This window comes from Phalacrocorax aristotelis, chromosome 7, assembly GCF_949628215.1.
Source record: "Phalacrocorax aristotelis chromosome 7, bGulAri2.1, whole genome shotgun sequence".
Taxonomy (NCBI): Eukaryota; Metazoa; Chordata; class Aves; order Suliformes; family Phalacrocoracidae; genus Phalacrocorax; species Phalacrocorax aristotelis.
The window spans coordinates 1,871,686-1,887,920 of NC_134282.1; the positions used below are offsets into that span (position 1 = coordinate 1,871,686).

At 39.5% G+C, this 16,235-nt stretch overlaps 1 protein-coding gene across 3 annotated transcripts in view; it reads right to left on the minus strand.

Annotated features, from left to right (window-relative positions):
• PIK3CA (phosphatidylinositol-4,5-bisphosphate 3-kinase catalytic subunit alpha) overlaps positions 1–16,235 on the minus strand; it is a 41,532-nt gene that overhangs the window by 19,137 nt on the left and 6,160 nt on the right. For 2 of the 3 annotated variants that reach the window (XR_012661438.1, XM_075098431.1), the window contains exons 2-5: positions 4,632–5,045; positions 2,944–3,153; positions 2,020–2,270; positions 157–402 (exon numbers count right to left, since the gene is read on the minus strand). Coding sequence is in view for 2 of the 3 variants with exons in the window: in XM_075098431.1 (XP_074954532.1) it covers positions 157–402; positions 2,020–2,270; positions 2,944–3,153; positions 4,632–4,983 (1,059 nt within the window). In the remaining variant the exon portion in view is untranslated. Of the gene's footprint in view, positions 1–156; positions 403–2,019; positions 2,271–2,943; positions 3,154–4,631; positions 5,046–10,682; positions 10,865–16,235 lie in introns of those variants that run through there. The other variant, XM_075098432.1, reaches the window with a different exon arrangement.

Consider the following 16,235-nt stretch of genomic DNA (forward strand, 5'->3'; position numbering starts at 1 on the left):
TAGAATGGAGTGCTTAAATTTGAATAACAAAGTGGTTATTTAACAGGTTAGAAAATTAGACATCTCTCTTCCAATGTAAACACAGAACAGACGACTCAGGAGGGAAACCGTGAGCTGCTGAAAACCATGTATGATGCCATACAGCATTTGCCTTACCTTGTCTATGTCTCTGATGTTCACATTTACGTATGTTGCACAGAGAATTCTTATTCTGAGAGCACTATTTATAGTCCAGAGGGATTTGGCTGTAGCTTCTCCATTCATGTAGGGCGTAGCTGTAGAGATACGCCTGGAGTAAGAGGGCATTGTAAAGGTGTCCAGTGGCAGCTGGGTGTATAGGCTCTCCTTAGCCATCAGCATCAGATTGGGCATGCGACCAAGCATTATACAGCTTCTTATGTACTGTAAGAAAACCAAAAACCAAAATTCAGTATGTTTTCAAAGTGCATACTCTTGGTAGTGTCTATCTAAAAATATTCAGGGAAATACAGAAGTAAAAGCGTATTTAAAGAGCTTATCATTGTCCCTGTGTGCCCCTTTGCAGTGTTTATAACATCCAACAGTTCAAATGCATTGTTGGGTAGGGGATCACACAGTCGTGCTTCATACATATTGAGATATGAATGATGTCTGCAACAGTGGAAGGTTGAACTGGAGACAGGGCAGAGCTGACAAAATGACAAGTCAGGTTTCTTTGCAGTGCTCCTTAGCTCCGGCACAGCGCCGCACAAACAAAGCAGACTGCTTCCAGCTTAGAGATGCTCCTGGAAGCAGAGGAGCTGGTTGTGCGTGGCAAGCAACTGTACTAACCTGCTGTGCAGACCTAGCACAGGTGACACTGGCACTCCTAGTCACAGGCAGAGAGCACAAGACATTTTTTGTTCAGTTGTGCTTATCACCTCATGCTCAGCACTGCTCCTGACAGACTCTAGCTGCAAGCCTGTATGGTGTCTGTTCAGGACTAAGTGCATCAAGCATTTTGTCTGGCAACAGCACCACAGCATACAATGCGTTAAGACAAGTCCAGCCCTGGAGTGTAATTAGCAAGCTCTTTTGAGCACAGTAAAGGCATAGCAGATACTTCTGAAGAACCCACGCTAGATCAAATAGGTCTAGTGTTTGATCTCAAGATGACTGCGCAAAATTATTCATGTATGCCTGTGCTTGTTTTCCAGCTCCCATGGAACAGAGCTGCCCTTCCCATTATTCAGGATGCCCCAGCCCCCTTCTCTCCCCGCCACTGCTCTGCAGAGCAGATTGTCAACCATTTTAGATGAAGCAATGGAAGCTGTTTATTACAACAATACATTCCTCAAAGAGGAAGCAGCAGCAGTCTGCCAGGAAATCTACAGGCTAACATTGTTGTCTGCTCCAGAGGGCTGCTCAGATGCTCTTCTGTCAGCAGCTGTCTCACACTCACAGCACTAACAAACCCAGGCAATGAAGGACAGACAGCCACAAGGAAGATTTAACAATGAGTTGTGTAGCACTGAAGTTTAGAGCTCCTTTAATAAGGCCAAAAAAATTAAAGATGTAAATAACAGGAAAACAAAGGTTTTTTAGATTTTTTTTCCACCTGTAAAGCGGGAAGGGATGAGATTCACAGTAGCAACAGTTGCCTCAATTTAACATCTGACTGAATGTCCTTTGTATTACGTCAACGCCATTCAAGTGTAACTCATCTCTTTCCATCAGAAATCTAGACTATTTCTGAAAGTACCTACCACTGATTTACCACTAGCATTAGAGGTAAGCTACTTCATTCAAAGAAGAAAAATTACACTAGTGATATCAATTCTAGTTTAAAATCACGTTTTCTCCCCCCCTTCTGAAACACATACAGCAACAGGCATATGACACTCAGATTAGTGAATTAGTTTAAAAGATGCATACACTTACTTCCTACACTTTAGATTGATTTAAAGAAAAAGCAAGCCAGTTATAAAATTAATCCCTTCTCTCCCTCACAAATCCAGATTGTTTTAGTGTATTTCAAAATAAATTAAGTATGTAACTTACCTTATACTGGCTCAGGGGATATTTCTCTAGCAAGTATTCATCACAGCCACACACTTTCAAAATATATTTGCCCTGGTACTCCAAGACGCACAGTTTCAGTTGTTCAGATGACAGCAGCATACTTCGCGTTTTCTTCCTGATTGCTTCAGCAATCACTTGCTCAGGCACACAGTCATGATTGATTTTTAAGGTGTATTTCTGCTTATCATTGTTTGGTGAGACTATTACCCATATCACCACTATAATTTGCCCTAGAATAAATATAAAATAATTTAGGCCTATCATTTTCAATACAGTTTCAAAACAAATAGTTTCAGAACAAAAAAACTCAAACAACTCCCACCCCAACGACACAGAGAATTGCTCGCAGTGCTACTGAAAGAAGATTAGACAAGATTCATAGCCCAAACTGACAGAGAGTTTATAACTTCTGCAAGGAATTACGGGGGTTTGTTTATTTTCGACTCTACCGTAAATTCAAACTTTTACCCCTTGAGGCTAAGAATATTATTAATTAAATACTACTGGCTATTTAGCCTTCAAGAAAACAGCAGTAACTGCTTTATACTCGAGGACTGCAAGATAACTCAGTGATTCAGCATCATTTAACTCCACATTTCTGAATGTCAAAGATAAATGCTAAGCCAATGTTTCTGCCCATTAAAACAAATCGCTTCTATTTACCAAGTTTACCTCAAGATTTAGTTATTACAATAGCAAAAAAAGTAATTTTAAGTGTTGATGTCTTCCTTCTGAATTTACACTCTATCGAGAAAGTTATTCTGAATAACTTAAGGTGTAAGATGTTGCTAGAGTGTGCTAAACGCAGTACCTGAAACAGCGTTTTACCCAAGTCATCAGCTGTACTCTTTGATGCCAATCACTAAAAGCCCATTATGTTTCTATTGTAAATATTTATCTTACCTTTATCTAATTTATTGTATATATGTTTGGGTAGCTCAGGTGAAGACTCTACATTTGGAGGACAGACATATAATGCTCTACTATGCGGTGCATTGGCATCTCGAAGATCCACTGCTTCTTTACAAACATTAAGAATATTTCTTCTGAAGTCTTGTACTTCTGGATCCTTAACCATATCAAATTCGCAGACAGGCATGCCAATAGCAAAACCTACGGTATTGAAGAAGCATAAGGAAATAATTGTAACTGCTAATTAACTTCTGTCAGTGACAGAAAAAGCATGTTTTAAGCAAAACACAACCTACAAGATTTGCGCTGGCTTCTATTTAGATATGTAATTGTTTTATTCAAGAACAACTCACTTCTAAAGTTAAGTGCACTCAGCAGTTGCACAGAAGGGTAGTAGACAGGCGTACATTCATTGAAGATCCTAGAAGCCTTAAATCCCCACTCTCACAGCTAACACCCCTCCTGGGTTAAAAAGGACCAGTAACAAGCTTCCTTTGAGGTCAGCACAATGTTTACCAGGCAGACCAGAGAAGCAATGACGTCTGATTTTTTCTAAAACCCTGGCAGGATTATTGGTAGCTGTCAGGACCGTAATCAGCTTTGCTTACAACTGAAGGACAGCTATTCATTTTTTTTTTTTTTTAATGAACTACGCTATTTAAAAACATGACAAGCACTCCAAGAGACACTGAACTTAGCTCTTTGGCACAGAGCCACATAATAAGAGTCTATTTCTCTCGGGTCCTCTGTCTCAGATGTAATTCCATTTACTTTAATGAGATTAATTGCATAAATAACTATTTATGCATGAATGTTCAAATGGAACCTTTCAATCGTCCTGCTGCACAGTTAGCTAACCACTGATCTCCCTAAGTCTTGAAAAGGTTAAGCTTCACAAAACAGAAGTAGTTTACCTATGATGCATTCACAACAATTAAACAATTTAACAATTAGGAGCACCCCAGAGCAAGTATTTCCAGTTGACAAGTCTCTACCACTGCAGTACACATCTGTTAGCAACCAAAAGGGAGCAGGTATGCTCGTACCACCCAAATTTAGATACTTAACCTAGATGCTGAAACAAATGCTGGTCTCCCTGTGCTTTATCAATGGAAAATGGTAAGCTGCTCCAGAGGTAATTCGAAACATTACCATTTCTCTCCACTCCAACCTCAGGTGTTTGTTTCCCTCCCCATGCTCTTTCGGTAGGAAAGGAACAGGGAAAACACCTCATTTTTTACTTTCAAAGCAAGACAGAGCAGTGTTAAAACTTGTGCTATCACAAACGTGGTTTAAGATTTGTAGTTAAATCCAGTATTTACAATTCTGTAAGTTTCAAAACAAGCTAAGACTGACTTCCCAAACAACAGAACAGGCTTTGCTCTGTAATAACATGAAATCCTGCAAGCAAAAAATCCTGTAACCCACATGCAGCTACAAATATGTACAAAGCAAAACTTCACATGTGAATGAAACAGAACAGCAAAAGTTTAATTCACAGTTTATGAATGTTGGCTTTACTATGATCAGCATCTTTGGACTTTTGATGGAACAACGGACAGTTACGAAATGCAGGCTTTGACAGATCCAGGTGACAAACACAACCCGTTTCCATTCTTTGTATTTTGAAGAGAAGCCAGTTAAAAAGACATGCTATGTTTAAATAAAGACAATCTTACCTATTTCTCTATTAAGAATCTTTTCCTCTCTGTTACCTACTGGTTCAATGACTTTTAGAAAAGGCTGAAATAGTCGCAGGTCACAAAGTCTCCGTGTTTCATCAAAAAATTCCTCTCTTTCTGCTTCTTGTGTAACACTTACAAAAATGTAAGAAGATTCATCTTGAAGGAGCTGATAGAGAGGGTATTTTCTCGCTTCTTTAAAGAGTTCGTGTTTAATAGTTAGTAAGGTGGCCTCACGGAGGCATTCTAGAGTCACTATCATTCCATTTGGGAGAAGACACTCCACAAGGATCCTCGGTGGCATCAAGTGGATGCCCCATAGTTCGCCAGATGACGGTCGCGGAGGCATTTTTAAGTCTTTAGATAACTTTGTAGCAGAAGTTTTTCAAGCAGTGATTTGTAGGAATAAACCTAGAGTAAAAATCAGAAATGTAAATATTCGAATTTAAATACAAACATCACATGGAACTTCAGTAAAATTGTTCAAACATCACTTTTAACTGTAGATGAATATTCATGGCTATATTTTACAGTCATGAAAGACTTGATGAAACTGATGTCTAAGGAACTTGGATGTAAATACCTAATCCAATGAAACAGGTACTAGCAGAATCACAGTAGTTTGGCAAAAAAGAGTCAATACGCATATGGTCTTAAATAGGATTAATTTTTTTCCCTGAAGTTTATAATAAATTATTAGAACACTTAAGTAACATGGGGTGAAAATATCTAATATTCAAATTACTACAGCAATTCTTAAGCAAATCTCAAACCCAGTTCTTCACATTTTTAGTTTGGAAAGAGAAACATCATTTGGATCAGATACAAACCATCAGCTCTGCTCAGTTTAACCAAACCAATGCTTCAATTTTTTTAAAAAAACTTTTTCTCATCCCAAACCTCTTTAGCATTCAGCCATCACTATGATAACAGTTAAACTATTTATGAAAACCTCTAAACTTGATTTTGAGAATCCATGCTCAAACAAAACTTGGCCATAGCTTTTTTCAGGTCATTATAAGCAACACACCAGCAACAAACCCTTTTTAACATGAAATGAGACAGAAGAATTGAGCTCCATTAACACTTTCTGGTGGGCTTGTTTTATTTAGGATCAACTCCCTGTTCTAGTTCCCATTAGCAGCGACACAATGTCTTTGCCAAGCCAAAGGAGAGGAGGGGAAGACATGACTGACCTTCTAGCAGCGCTGCCTTCTGCCAGCTTAGAGCAGGTACAGGACAAAGTGTATGGACAGAGCAGCCGTGTCTTAGAGCCCCATGGCCAACAACCGATGCCAAAGGACGAACGGAAAAACTCAGCAGGCACACAGTGATATGTTCTCAATAAACTCTCCTAATCACTACCTGTTTTTAATTTCCTTAACTAGGTCAATATTAACGTATTTGTGACAAATCCATCATGAAGTATTGAGTTTGTCCAGGAAATTTTCACACGCAAACTGCTGGCATCCTGTGACAAGAGCAAAGAACATTCCATGCTACAAAATATTTGCTTTTCTTTGTCCTGAAGCCTGCTGCTTTCACCCGATACCCTAGATTTCTTGTAATGCAAAGTTCCTTATCTTTGCACTCATTGCTCTTAATTTTAAGAGATCCAGCAAATCCTCCCCACTACTTCTTTTCCATAATACTCCCAGATTTAGCCCTTCTCTGCCCAAAAGGCATTCTGTATGTTTTTAGTCGTCACCTTCTCCATATCTCTTCAAACTTTACCATATCCTTTTTGCAAAGTAGAGGGGGAACAACCAGATCTGCATACCGCATTTGAGGTCCAAACTGAGCACACGTTCATAGTGACACATTTTCTACTGCTTTCCTAATAAGTCCCTTTTCTGACTGTCGCTGAGCAGCAAGACATGTTCACTGAGCTACATACCACACGCCCAAGCTCCCACTGCAGAACAGTAAGTTACTGCAGAGGCCATCACACATTATGCAAATCTCATAGCGCAGTACTCGCACTCAGCCGTAGCATCACTAACTTCAACACCTACATTATGAGGGGGTAATATAGACATCTACAGAGCAGCCCATCGTCCATCACACCTCCTCCAACCACCAAGTGTCCCGCAAGCACAGGGCTAGGGTAACTACCAGGCTACAATTCTAAAGCCATTCTTAGTAGTTTTTTAAGTCAAGAACCTTCTTCGGACTGTCCCTCTATCTTAGTTTCTTTTCCTAACAGAAAGGAGGGGAAAACCCAAACCAACAGCTTCACACCTCTTCTGTTTCATCAGCTTCCCGATAGCTCCAACTGTGGAAAAGCAACAAATGCTGTGCTTGTCCTTTGCTCAGCAATTTTTAAAAATATATATTTATACAAGCATATATACACATAAAATGTGTATATATAAACATATATACAATTTTGAATATGAAAATATATATGTATGTAAAAAATAAAGTCATGATCCCCATTTCTGCACTTCTCATGCCTTGGTACTTATTTTCTGCAAAGTTTTCTTCCAAGTATATCCAGTACCTGTTTTTGCCACACTTCCGTTCTTCAAAAGAAACATGAGAATGAAAATGATGTTTTCCCAAACCCACTGCTTCCTAAGCGACTCTCAGTAGCAAGAGGGTTGTCTTATTTTTTATCCCTCTTCTGTAGTTGTAGTTTAGGCTTTTAAAAATATCAGCCAAAGCACTAAAGTGCCACTGCAGATTTAGAAAAATGCTTTTCCACTAACACCTCATGCATATTTAGAAGGGCTTTGCAACTGACTTTTTTTAAAAAGAGATTAAATAAGCTATTTCATTTTCCTCGTCATTGCGACAGTCTCAGTGAGCGGCTGCTGAAATGGAAAAGTCTAAGCACACTCACAGTGTATTTAAAGAGCCAAACTTGGAAAGCTTACCAATTACAAAACATCACAAATGAACTCAAATAACACCATTTAGAGCAACTTGGAGAATGCCGCATTACAGATAACTATCCTCAGTTTACAGATAAAAAGAAATACACAGAGAAGGTTAAATAGCATCTTTTTGATGAGGCAAAGCATGAACAAGACTCCCTCTCCATACCAGTGAATCACATGCTTATTTACGTTTCTTAATTACAAGCAGAGGCAGAAACACATTACTGTTAAGGCATACACCAGCATAAACACCAAAACAAGAACATGCAGTCATAAGACCTTTTCCGTCCACCACACATACAAACAATGATAGTGTAGATGGACCACAATCAAATTAAATGTTCACAACACAGACTGAGTTTATACCAGCAGTCTTTTAAGTTCAGTTCCACAACCCTGCTGAGGCTCCTCTGACCTGACAGCTGTAAGAGCTCATCTTCTCCCTGCCCAAGGCGTGTGTTCTCATTCTTCGTCATGCTAGCACCCAGGCTCCCTGAGCCAGCTCGTTACAGGTTCAGATGGATTAAAGTGGCACAGAACTACTCGCTCTTCCTTTCTTGGGTTAGCTCCTGCTATTTTAGCTGCCTTGTTGAGATCACCAAGGAGTCAGACAAACACCAGGGTCTCTGCTGGACAGTGAGCACAGCTGCAGCAGTGCTGAGCTGGTACAGGTTCAAAAATGGTGGTGCCACTGCAAATTTCCCCTCCCTCCCCACCAACAATTGCTAGCAAAGCAACAGAGGCGGGGCTGGGGGACACACATATGTATGCAATCCTTTCAGACAAGTATCTTTTCAAAATAAATATCAAGTGTGGCTTTTTAAAAATTTCAAACATTAAACACCAACTCAATACCATTTCTTTAAAGACTTGCAAATGGTCCAAAAGAGACACCCCCAAAATCTACACTTTTTAGAGCAACTGCACCAAAACAGCAACTTTTGTTTTAAACTGGGATACAGACATGTGCTGGAACGGCGCATATAGTCATCCTGTGTGCACTTTCATTTTACTTGCACATGTAAGCACGCCTCCAGGGTTTGGATTTGGAAAGCAAAAATGTAAACAGAAACACTTTTGAAGTATAGTTGGCAGCTTGTGTTCCTGTGTTTTCTTTCAAATCTGGAAGGCTGCCTGGCATAAATAGAATCAATTACATTCTTCGACAGTAAAAAGACTATAATTTTAAGAGAATCCTAGAGGGATGTTATTTAAATCCAACCAAGGGTACACACAAACACTTCAAATGAACACTACATCACACCTGCAATCCCTGACCTTCCAAACACACCTTAAACTTTTTTCCCCTGCCAAAAGCTTTGGGGAACCACAGATGGTCAGACAGGCCAAACTCAAAGACACCCACTGATCAAACTGCATTCCTTTCAATTCAGTTCCGCCTTCCCAATCCATTCAGCACATTTTTATCACCTCACAGCACTGAATCATGATTCTACAGCAGCATGGTTAACTCAATTTCATTCTATCAAATATTATACTCCACATTACAGCCTACAATTTCTCTAATGCCTTCCTGATGGCATACAAATATGTTAACTCTGAAAAGGTTTACACAAGACCATCAAAAAGTTCACTGCTACTTCTTCTGAAAAGAACTCTTTCCCCTTGAGGAACAGAGTGCAATGAGGGAGAAATGCAGTAAGAATTGTACTGCAGGTGAGTTAACGTTGGTTCCTAACATTAGTACTCAATGAAGTACTTTATGTCCATAATTTAAGCAAACTTAAGCTTGGAACAAACTAACTTGAGTCAAAATGGGAAGAAATATGTCGGTTTTTCACCACGCTTTTACACATAAGTTCTGTGCACATACAGATCAGCAGGACACCCTGGCAGAATTTCTTCTGGCAAAATACAGTGGAAAAATCTCAAACACAAGTATCACTGACCCAAGTTTTGTGTGTCTTGCTAAAAGGACTGTTGCCCTTCAGTACAGATGAAACCTACACTACAAAAACAAGCAATCAAGATAGAACCTTTCATGAGCCCTTCTGTCAGAAAGTGTGGGGAACCCTTCCTTGCTGAGAGAACACTCATTTTTACAGATTACCTGTTTACAGATTAGATTAAGTGAATTGATTTTCACTGTCTAGAGATTACTCAAACATTCTACCAACTCCCCACCAAATCAATACGTGGCAATTTGTTTTTTTATGTCATATATATATATAGAGTTAACTGATACGGCTTTTTTCCCTGTGTTGTAAATTATCTGTGGACGTGTTCTCCAAAGAGGAGCTCCTTCTAACATGAACACGTGTCTCACAAAGCAGGTGAAGACCCACCATTCAAGTCCTTGGGCCAGTCTAGGGGGAAAAAATTTTTGTTCGCTTTAGGAGACTTACTGTTAAGACTGTCTCTCATCAGCACAAGCACCTTATTCAGACTCTGCAGGAAATCTAACAAGCACAGCAGGAAGAAGCTGCCGAAGCGTACTGTGCTGTAATACCATATTAAATGTATCAAGTACGGGATGCTTATGCAAAGAGGTACACACTCCAGTGACTGAGAACTGAATAATCATGCATTTCTATAAGCATCAGCTAGTGTTTCAAAATCAAAAGGACAGACTAAACACTCAGTACAATTTTCTCAGTCCATACTTGAAACTGAATTAGTCATTCAGTAAACTACTGCACTTTAATTGAAGTCCATTAGTTTTTCCCAGTCCTAAGACAAGTCCCATTACATTGCCTTAATAGACAGGACATAGCAATGTTTGTAATAGTTTGCAGTATCTTTAGTATCACAGAGCTGCTCATTAGGATTTGTGTATAGATCTGATTTCTTTTCCAAGCAGAAGTTTCCCCTAGACTCTTAGCATTGCCTTAACAAAGTATTCTACTCATTAAACAATCCAACTACATTTACAGATTCTGATTTACTGCACACTCGTGTATAGGTTATAGGATTTTTTTTTTTCATTCTCTGTCAGACTGACAGAGTATCAGCTATGTCCCCAAATAAGCTTTAACTTCTGTGGAACCCCCAAAACAAAACGGGGTGGTGTGGCATTCCTGGGACAAGAGTAACGCTTTTCAAAACGCAAACCCTATATTCTACTTTGTCACAGGCATTTAAAACTTTAAAAAAACAAAAACGTTTTATTCCCATCTTCAGACTCATCAGGCACTCCAAAACTCACCATGAAGAAAACTGGGCAGAGCTGCTCGTCTCATTTTGCTGCTGTCCAAACCTGCTGTGTGGGGACAGAAGACTGCCCCAGACTAGATATTTTCAGTCCTGTCCTTTTGTTCTTCCTGCTTGCCAAGCTGGCACTTCTCCAAAATCCAGGGAGACTAGTACAAAGATGGCTGAAATTGTCTTCTGTGAAAACATTATTACACACAGATTTAAGCAGCAGCAATATTGCTTTGTTTAGAACAGAAAGCAGGAGACTGTTGTATTGCAGTTACGCCTTCACAGTTTTTACGTACCACTTTCCTCCTATTTCACAGAAAAGGCACAGATACACAGAACTGCTTATCTGATCACAAACAGCAGCTCAAGGGAAGACAAATAAACAGAAGGATTTAACAGTCAAAAACATATCATCTCAGCATTTCATTTCCTTCTGAAACACCCAAGTATTTCCAAATACTACCAGTTTTACTACAGTTTGCCAATTTTACTACTTCTTTCCCCCTGCAAAAAAAACTGCTGAGTACATTTGCCTTATTCTAGACGGAGCAAAAAACCTAACATTATTGGTAGCATCTATAGAATTACAGTACAGCAGAAATGCAAGATCATTCTTTCCTGTGAATGTAAAGTCTCACCAGAAATGAGTGAAAAGAAGTTTCAGTTTAGTTAGATATGACAACATGGGTTGACTGCGTTTCAAAGCAGTTTTCTTTAAAATTATTTTACATGCAGATTTTTTTTGTTTGTTTCAGAATATAATATTATTGGATTCTGGCTGTACTGACTTTCAGATACCATGAACAAAATTAATGGTGAGGTCATCCTGGAAAAAAACCCTCACTATAAAGTATTGCCCAAGAGGTAATATATATAATGTTACACTACTAAAAAAAAATATAGGATCAAGCAGCTGAAAGCAAGATGAACAGTATAAAAAGATTTACTATTGCTCAAATCTATTTTTCCTTTCTCCAAGAAAACCAAAAGGCCTTTGTAAATTCTTTGTTTCAGCTGCCCTTACTTGCTCTCCCACATCCACGCAGGCATATTGTTTATAGCTTCACTCACTGTGTGGAAGCCATGAAAACTGGATCACGAGAAAGAAACATTTGCAAGTTGCTGGTGACCTCTACAACTCCCACTACGATAAGTGCCTGTTCCCTAGGGATCCCATGACATACCAAGAGCAGAATGTCTTTCCTAGAACATTTTCTTCCAGTTTAAGACAGATTTTTTTTCCTCTGTGTTAAAGAAAAGCCTGGAATTAAATCTTTTTTAGCCCGAAATCACTCAGTAATTCCATTTCTAGCTTTACCTCAAAGGAAAGGATTTCGTTATTTATAGAATACTAGTAGTCATAACACACAAGAAAGACTTAGAGAAGCAACGTATCTTCTCTTCACACTTCACATATCTGCTTACTCATTATTGCAACTATTAGCTTGGCTTGTTATGTAGCAGGATGAGAATTCCTCTCCCACCTGGCCATGTTCTGGTTGGAGCTGTTCCTCCACAGCTAGGCATGCAGGCTGAAGCTCAGTGAGCCGCACTCAAATTCTTTCAAGCTCTTTCAATCAAAAGCCTTAAAGTCTGGCAACAAAATCAGAGCAACACTTCATTTTGTACCAATAGAAACAAGGTTTTCCTCTGACTACATGTTTTTCTTTAATACTCTGTGTGGGTGACAAACTTTTTCATGTGAACGTCAGAAAGAACATGAAGTAAAAGCAAACAACAAACCATAGTCTGTTCCTTGCTACAAACACTAAGGGCTTCAATGCCAGTTTTCGCATGCAGAGATGTTCTGCTTTTGGAAATTAGTGCAAGATGAGGATGTGTATGAAAGATTACTCTAGAATATCTTTGATTAAACTAGATTAGAGAGGTAACAAATGCTGAACACAAATACTATAAAACTCCACCTTAAATAATGTTGTTTGCTTTTCTTTCCATTTTTCTTCCCATCCTCCCACCTTCCTGGGCTATTTGGAATCCAGCCAGTAAACAGGATCTTTAAAAACAGGAAGCACTGGCACACAGACAAGGACAGGGAGCCGGAGCAGAGTGAACCCAGGTGTTCTGCACTCTGGCCTAGCCTGAATCTTCACCTAATGTGAGCAAGCTGTGCAGCAGAGCTGTAACTCAGACACCGGGCCTTTCCTGGTGCAGATCCCCCCAGGCATGTCACCTTGGCTTTTGGAAGTAATCCTCTCTGCTGCAGCACAATGAACCTCCAGCAGTACTGAAAAAGAGGAAAGATCTCCCCTCCCACTGCCCATACCTACAAGGACAGGGGAAGGATTGCAAGCCAGCACCGGAGGTACCGCAGTCCTCCCACCGCTATGCTTGTCTCTACCACAAGCAAGAGTATCAAGAGCATACAACATTCACCCGACCAGCATCTCTTTGCAGAAGGCAGAGAAGTGTCTGTTCATAAGAAAATTTGACTGAGATTAGGCCCCCTTTAATTTACATCCATCTGTACTCAAAAGATCCACCCTGTGAGCCCTTCCTTTACTGAGAAGCAGCTGAAAAAGACATCAAACTCAGACTGACTTACAGCACATAACTTACATTCATCTTTACTCAAAAGATCCACCCTGTGAGCCCTTCCTTTACTAAGAAGCAGCTGAAAAAGACATCAAACTCAGACTGACTTACAGCATACTGTGTACTTCCCATATAGCATTTCTTAGGATGGCGTCTGACAGCAACTTTAAATTGAGATAAAGGGTTTCTTCCATGCTAAATCACTCCAGACCCTGAAAACTACTAACATGTTAAAAAAGGGGTTTTGGAGTGTCAGTGTATAGCAGTATTTTTGCAACTTTGCATATTTTTAGTATTAAACGTAGAACAGAACTAGAGGACAGAAGTTTCTGTTCTGTAATCCAAATATAAATTAGCATTCCATTTATCCTAACTGACTTCTGTAGCCAAACAGCATTTACAGAAGTACGCGTTTAGTCTGCATGGACTTACTGAATTCTGTAAGCAAAAGTCATTATCTTTTATTTACTGGCAAACAGAGGATGGGATACAACTTCACTTTCAATTGAGCATTTGCAAGGAACCACACGCCTCAGCAAAAGCCATGGAAGTAGGTTTTTCTTTAAGCTCCTTAACTGAAAAACAAAACAATACATTCTCCATTGAGGTATTTCTTAACTCCCTTTTTAAAACCTTTTGTTGAGAAAAGGAAGTTTGTGGCAGAGTTAACACAAAGGAACAGCCACCTTAATGAAAAATTTCAATTCTGCAGCTGAATCCTCTTGCCCCATAAACAGCTGAAATAAATATAGTTCTTAGCAAATCATCCTATACAAAGACATATGGAACAAGACAGCATGCAAGCAAATCCAGGTCCTTGCAAACCCTGCCCCGTAGTAGTAGTTGTCTATTTCTACACAGGCTATAATCACAACAGGAAAATACCATGGCTTTTCAAGAGTCAGTTAGAAATAATGAAGTACTGCTCTCTGGTAGACTTGTTTGGGATACAGAGTCAATGGTGATTAACTAAATATTTATTTAGCACTAGATGATAACCCTGCTGAAAGTAAGCACCAACAGTTTCCCATAAAAGATTATCAGCAGACCTTTATTTACTCCAGCATCAGATTGTCCTGCCCACCCCACACGCCAAGCCTGTGAGTGGCACAGCGGGATACCATTCAGCTGCAAAGCAGTTAGGACCACTCCATGCCCCCATCAGGCTTCATCTTCCTCAAGGTCACAGACCACTTTGGTGTCTTGCACCTACATGCATCAGAACACTGGGCCTTCTATGTAGAACAATACTCTTGACCGAATTCCTGATTTTGTAAGCGTATTTGACTGCTTGACATGTTACAAAGAAACCAAAGTTTCTCTGAAACCTTAAGGAGTGTAGGTTTATTCTTGTTCTAGCTGTTGACTCCAGCTGACTAGGACTCCTCTCCGCATTTGAATGCCAAAGCAACAACCATGACTCAAGACCAAGAAGTGCAAACAAACACGATTCACTGTGATTATGTATGTCATTAAGTCCTGCATGCATCAGCCTGAACTATAAGAACAGCTATGGTAAACTGTGACAAATGGTTCTTCAGCATGTTTAATCAAATGTTTATCACTTCTGTACGTATCTGTTAGAAGCATCTGCTCTGCAAACCCTATGTTATGCAAACACGAAAGCAAGACTTGGAGCGTGGGGCTGCTGAGACGTTAAGCTTGCTGTCAGTGCATCTCTTTCCTGTGCTTCAAGCTGTTACCCAAATTGTTTCTCTAACAAGGTCAGGGTACCAGCAATTCATGTTTACTACATCTGAAAGAAAGAGCTAATATTTGACTAAATAGATCATGTTTGCAATTAACATGAACTTTCCAAAGGAGAAAGTGACATAAGCTCATAGATATTTAAACAGTGAATACCAGCAATATCTCCACAATAGTTTAAAGCTTTCTCAGCTTCCCAGCCTGGAGAGTCACTTTCATATCCGGATTAAATGCTTTGAGACTACGGCAGATGCTGCTTACTACTACAATCAGAGCTCTGTAAAAGGGATACATTAAAACAAAGACCTTTGTTTAAAAAAGCCACAGAGATACTGGAAGTAGTCAGTCACTGCTATTAAGAGACCTTTACACATCTGCACAAACAAGGAAGTATTTTTAATACATGGTTCTTTGGAAACATTTTGTTAATGTTTTTGTAGGTGTGTATATTCAAAAAGACTGAAAGCAGTTTTCAGCCTGGTGAAGTTTAACCCTGGGACAGAACAGGAGACCAGAAAAGCTTAAGTGTTTTGGACTTAACAGCAACCCATAAAAACACCAATTAGGGAGGGGTGACTATATTGCAAATCATCTTTTTTTGTTCTTTAAATAACCTGCTTGCATACCAGGACAGCAAGAGATTAGAAGCTGTAATAACGGTTACACTTCTCATATCACCTTGCAGTTGCTTGTGATACTATCCTGTCTGATGTACAGTCAAAGGCTTCGAAAAGAGGTGATGAAAGAGCTGAAGACCTGGACTGCGAAGCAATTTGACAACATGTATAGAAGAGTTTCCACATTCAGGAATAGGCTTTGCTATCGTTTTCATGTATCAACTCTGCCATTTCATTGCTTGTTGGTTTCTGTTTTCACCCTTTCCCTCTTGGTGGTAGTTAAGCCGTCCTTCCCTACATGTCAAAACATCCCAAGTTGGAGGTATGGAAGACCAAGGGAGTGCTGCTGAGCAGCGATACCTACAGTGCTTTATCTTCATTTGATAGCAAGGTGAAGACAAGTTATTAGAATTTCTCTGACCACAACCTTACTTAGCAGTTAAACATCAGAAAAACAGTTGAACTTTACCTTCTCAACTGAAATGTTAAAATCAACTTCAAGGTCTTTCTTTTAGCTAGCCACCACTTCTCAAAAAATTCACAGAAGTGGTCAAGTTTATTACCCACAATGACAACATTTCGGTTTCACACCAAAACACAAACATAATTTATTATCAACCTTTGTAACAAACTTGCTAGACTAAAAACAGCACTCGCAGGCACCCTGTATGGACACATCC